The 6,000-nt window shown below is 44.5% G+C and overlaps 1 protein-coding gene across 1 annotated transcript in view; it reads right to left on the bottom strand.

Annotated features, from left to right (window-relative positions):
- CERKL (ceramide kinase like) overlaps positions 1–5,575 on the bottom strand; it is a 116,304-nt gene extending 110,729 nt beyond the window's left edge. Inside the window, exon 1 of the mRNA XM_044242470.1 lies at positions 5,338–5,575. Within this exon, the coding sequence (XP_044098405.1) occupies positions 5,338–5,575 (238 nt within the window). The remainder of the gene's footprint in view (positions 1–5,337) is intronic.
- Positions 5,576–6,000: the final 425 nt, after the last annotated feature.

A 6,000-nucleotide genomic window follows, 5' to 3' on the forward strand; every position in this document is an offset into this window, starting at 1 on the left:
AACAGCAGTCACATTTCAGGCACACTAGCCGTGTGTGGCTGGTGAGAAGGGTACTGGACAGCTCAGACACAGAATATCGCATCACCACAGAAGCTTCAAGTCATGCTTTAAAGATTCACTCTACATTTGTTTTCTATGTGGACCAATTTACTTTAATAAGAAGCTTTTATACAATAGGACTATTTAATATTTCTATAATAGCTTAGCAGACCCTTCAAAGCACTTTAAAAACTTCATAAACAATACAGGCAGTTCCTTGGTAAACTTCCTATCTTTTTAAAAGTCCTTCATATCTGACATCTTAGGAACAGACTGACCATTTTTTTAAAAGAAGTATTTTCTTAATATGTAGACTGATAAATCAAAGCATGTTTTACCGAGTAATTAATCTTTCAATAATTCACACAACAGGTCATTTTGGGGTTTAACCCCTGCTTCCATTATTTCTGACCACAAGGTCCACCGACAGATGTCTCACTTTGGATGTACACAACAGAAGACTGGGATCTGTTTCACGTACATCTGTTCCCAAACAGCTTAGGCAGATTAATACTTAGAATGCACCCAGGTCTGCTAAGTCCCAAACAACCATTAATTCTTGTTGTTTTTAAATTATTTTTTCTCACTTTCACATTTTCCACACTACCTTTCACACTGCTAAGTTTCCAGCAAATGTTTATACATGTAAAGCTAATCATTTTAATGCTCCTAAAAGAAACACTTTCAAGACCTTATTCTGAAGCCCATCTTTCTCACATTCTGGTTCCTGCTTTAATTCAACTCAGCTCAGAACTAGGGTAGGAATAACCCTTTGGTGAAACAGAGCATGCAATTGTGTAATCTGAAGGAGAAAGTCCATGAAAAACAGAGAATTTTAAACCACAAGATTTGAGACTCTCGTTTTTTTCCTATTTAATACATAATATTCAGATGCTAATCAGATTACAAAATCCTTCTCCTGAAATTTGCTTAAAAGGCATCGTAAATGAAATCAAGGATAAGCTAGTCTTTTTACCAATCATTAAAAAATGTGCTGATGACTAGTGCTAACCAACATTTTTCCATCAGAAAATGGTTTCTTCCTTTCCAAAGATAGGCCCAGGGCTGAGAGGACTGTCCACTTCTCTCCACTATGCCCTGAAGCTGTGGGAGGGCAGGAAGGGGCCTGTTTTTCCCCCATGTGTTTCTTCTAATTAGAAATTCATTAGGGTTGAATGGCTCCTGCTGTCAAACAAGACTCGTCTACAGGCACTGGACGGTTGACCCCACTGGCCATTCAAACCTGAGACTTATTTATGTCCTAACACCTGAAGTCTATGAAAATAGGTATGTTCTTTAAAAAGCAACTTCAGAGTTAATGGTTTTCGGCAATTATATACAGTTGATCCTTAAATAATGCGGGGGTTGTGCTGACCCACGCGCAGTCAAAAAAAAAAAAATCCACATTTAACTCTCGATTCACCCAAAACTTAATAGCTAACTGTTGAACAGCAGCCTTCCCAGCAATAATAGTCAATTAACACATATTTTGTATGTTAAATATATTATATACTGTATTCTTACAAGAAAGTAAGCTATAGGAAAAAATGTATCTTTCAAGATGAACATTTCTACTTCTGTACTGCATCAAAAACAAAACAAAACAAAACAAAACTCACATGTCAATAGAGCTGTGTAGTTCCAAGTCAAGTTGTTCAAGGGTCAACTGTAATGAAATGTATAATTCTGCAGGTGAAGAAACTAAGTGGGGTTAAATCACTTGCCCAAGTCAGTTACAGTCCTGATAATCACAGAGATAAGACGGCAGGTCCTTTGGTGCCCCGTCCTGAGAACATTCCTGCACCAGGCAGATTACACACAGCTTGAGTGGGGAACCTATAAAAGGTCCCATCACATTTTTCATACATCAGAATGCTATCCATTAGTAAATGGTGAGGCTTCCAGTGTGAAAAGGCAGAGAGATCTGTGGGCCTTTGGTATTCCTGTCACAGAAATTCCTAAATTGATCATTCTTAACTGTATTAAAATTTGAGCTTAATACAGCTTAACTCTACCCATTCCTAACTCTCCCTACCAGGAGCTTTTCCTTTATGATAAAACATGATCCACCCGGTCACACAGTACAATAAGCAGATCCAGCTTTGGGGAGGTACAAAAATGCTTCTATCTTCTGCTTTCACCGAACCTTTCAAGTAGAAGCTTACTACCTGCTAAGCAAACATGGCAAGAAAGATGTCCTTGGCTGAGATCTAGAACAATGCCAACAGACAACTGGTGATGCTTTTGAAGACCTTGAACTCTGAAAAGTGTCTGATCCAAAACAGCACAAGGACTAAGTTATAAAATACACAGATCTATCTAATACATGTGCCCATGTCCCCTTTCCTGTGCACCCTTCATTTCTGATGCCTCCCTTCCCCACCCCAGTTCCAGGCACTGTGTTGAGAGCTGCCCATACTGGTAGCACTACTCTTAATCCACTTTGCCTAGATAGGTCCCAAAACCCAGGCTTATCTGGTCTCAGACGACTCACCTGATCCCTCTCCCCTTTCTTCAGAGTTTTGTTCCTTCCTAGGTCACAGCTAAGGGGGTAATTACGTTATATTCACAGGAATAAACTGTTCATTTTATATTTACACAAGAAAAATGGCCAGATTTTAAAATTCCCATAGAAAGATCATTGGGTAACATTGCAGATCATCAACGTTTTCCAAACAGATGAAGCCCTTCTGTGCACATATTTTACATTGTTGTGGTGGCCTCCTGGTCAACCCATGCCCAGGTTACCACCTTGCAGCTAAGCAAGAGGGAACCTTCTAGCCAAGGCACCCACTGTGGAGAAGTGGGCCAACATTAGCTTAATTTTTTTTTTTCTTTTTAGAAGAGTTCCAATACTTTAAAGAAAAATGGAGGGGATACTCCTGCATGCGATGCAAACCCACTGTTAAGTAGCAGTATAATAAAGGGTACAATGCAATAGGCAAAACTAAAGTTCATGGGACCAGTTAGCAAATTCATTCAACGATCAGTCACGTGTCAGACACTCTTCAAAGTGCTGACAGGTAATAAACGGATGGTCTGAACATCTTTTCCCCCCACCTAGATCTAGTCTGAGAGTTATATCATCAGCCCCGCTGCTTCTCAGGCCTTCAGATTGGATCTGAATTCTACCACTGGCTTTCCTCATTCTCCAGCTTGCAGATGGCACGCAAGGGGGACAGCTCAGCCTCTGTAATCCCACAGTAGATCTCTTCAAAGCTATAGCCCAAGTTCCATTTCTCTGGAGAACCCAAACACATTCTAGATCTGTCAAAACCCATAGAATGTACAACATCAAGAGTGAACATCAAAAGTGAACCCTAATGTATACTATCGACTCTGGGTAATGATGGTTCATGTAGGTTCATGAACTATAACAAATGTACCACTCTGTTGAGCAATGTGGCTAATGGGGTGGGGGGCACCCCCACCCCATGGGGAGGAGGTGGCTGTGCATGTGGAAGGGGCAGAGGGCATATGGGAAATCTCTGTACCTTTTGCTCAATTTTCCAGTGAACCTAAAACTGCTCTTAAAAATAAAATCTACTTTTAAAAACCATGTAGGTTTAGAAACTGAGTGGTCTTGCAACTCTTTTCTGTGTGTGATCTAATAATGCCCAGTGACCCCACTCCACCCTTTCCTGGAAGAGCCTGTCACTGGCCAAGGAGCGCTGGACACATCCCACTACATCCTTCCACACGATAGCCTCCCAGGTATGGTAACCTTGATACAGCTCTTCCTCCATTAACTGGACCAATTTCACTGGTCTTTCAGCACTCACCTCTAACCTAATTCCACATCAGACATTATTTCTCACATTTAGACTTGTGTATTCGTACCTTCTTTTACCACTCAGTTTACTAAGTAAAACATCCACTTCTAAAATAGAAGTTCTTATGAAGCTGCTAGGATTCCGACCTTCCAATTTTAAGGGCCTAAAGTGGCACACTAGTTATTAAAAAAAAGGAATACACCTAGATGAAAAAAGATGGGTTTTAGAGCAAAACAACAAAAACAAAACAAATTTTCAACCTTTATGTTTTTAAATTCTACTTCAGGAACACTAAGCAAGCATACTTTTCCTCCATCACCACTCAATTTAAAACATTTCCTTTCTTGTGTCATTACTTTTGCCTTTTTCTGGAGGGGCACTGAAACACCAAACTCTATGATCTCTCATTGAGCAAGGTCGTGTTTTAATTGTCTTGTTTCCCCTTCATTGTAGGTAAAATTGGCTCTTGTAGGCTAAACTCTATAAATTCTATATCCTCCCAAATTCAAACTGACTTAAAAACTTAAAAGTTGGCGATATGGACATAGAATTCTGTCAACTCAGAGCTTTGATAAAATAGTCTACATTGGCTGTCAAAACACCTGAAAACATTCTAATTAAAGTATAAGTGAGCCAGGATGGCTTATGGAGCATAGGCGGAATTCACACTCAACCAGGGCGGAGTCCCTGACTAGTCGGCAGCATTTTGTTAGCTTTTTGCACAAGAAACTTTAAAACAGTAACAGGTTTCTATAGTACTAGTACAGGGTGGCCGGTTTTCCAACTCAGAAAGATTTTTTTTTTAATTTTCTTAAATTGGTATTCAGCTAGGTGAGACAGTGTCACATCCCAGTTTCTCGAGAAATCATCTCTAGACTGACCTGAAATAGTTCGATTGTAAATAAGGCACTGTAATATTTCTAAGTAACTCAAGTCAATAAAAGACGAATGCAAGTAAACAGCATGATTAAAGTTTTAAAGTTAACATTAAGACTAAACCTGTAGAAGCCTTGATTCTAGACAATGGCAAGGAATGTGAGGGGCATCGAAGTCCAGAGAGAGCCCAAAGTTGGGGGGAGGGGGGCTTAAAATTCAGAAGTCAGCAAAAGGAGAGGTGGATTCAGAACCCACATGTTGGTGTACTCTGCAAAGTGCTTATACTCCCAGCGCACGGGCAGAAATGGACGGATTAAAACTTCAGCTTGGAGGGAAGCAGGCCCTTCCAAGCAGCTTGAAAAACATCGTCCCTCTGGGGCTCAGTTCTTTTTTATTTTTCTGCGTCGCAAAACAGAAGCTGAGCGTGACTTTGCTCCGGAGGCGGGAAGCCAGGCAAGAGGCAGCAGGTAGCGCGAGGCCCCTGGGGGTAGATAAGGTTCTCCCCATTTGGGAAGGAGGGGGCGGTGGCGTCGGGACGCTGGGAGAGGAGGAGCCTGGGGGGAGCGGCGTGGAAGCGCCGGGGCGGGAGGTGGAGGGAGGAAGACCAGGTGGAGGCGCGGCTGGCGGTGAAGGAGCCGGGACCACTCACCCGCGGGTCGCTCGGGTTGGATGGGCCACCACCTCAGGGCCAGCTCGCTCAGCACCACGTCGCAGCTGCTCCTCCCGATCTCGAAGATGCCCCGCAGCAGAGTCTGCCCGGCCGCCGCCCCCGGCTGTAGCCCGGACGCCCACAGCGCAGAGGGCACAGCGGCCGCCGCCGGGGGCGCTTCTTCCTCCGGGCCGCCCTCCAGGGCGCTCACGCGGCCTCCGCGCCTCCCCCGGGGCATGGCGGAGACGCTAGCTGAGCTGGAGCCAGGGGTCGGGGGAGGCCTTTGAGGAGGAAGTGGAGGCCGCAGCAGCCACGGCTCCGGCTGCGTCGGGCGCTGCCACAGCAACCGCGCGCAGGGCAGAGACCCAGGAGGGAGGCGGGGCGGGCAGGCGGGGCCGCCGGGACCCAGTCCAGCACCTCGGCCTGCGGGACGCGGGTCTCCGCCGCTCACTACAAAAAGACCCCCGTCCCGGAAGAGGGAAAGTGTCTCCCTCCGCCAAACTTTACTCTTCGCGGGGATTTAGTGGATTGCGCTACCCGCAGCGCTTCTCAAACTTTTACTTAGCCTCTGGGCATCTCGTTAAAATACACGTTCCTACTGAAGCGGTGCGGGATGAGGTCCGGGATACTGTATTTCTAAGAAGCTCGGGGTGATGGCGACGC

The sequence above is a fragment of the Neovison vison genome, chromosome 3, assembly GCF_020171115.1.
Source record: "Neovison vison isolate M4711 chromosome 3, ASM_NN_V1, whole genome shotgun sequence".
Lineage (NCBI taxonomy): Eukaryota > Metazoa > Chordata > Mammalia > Carnivora > Mustelidae > Neogale > Neogale vison.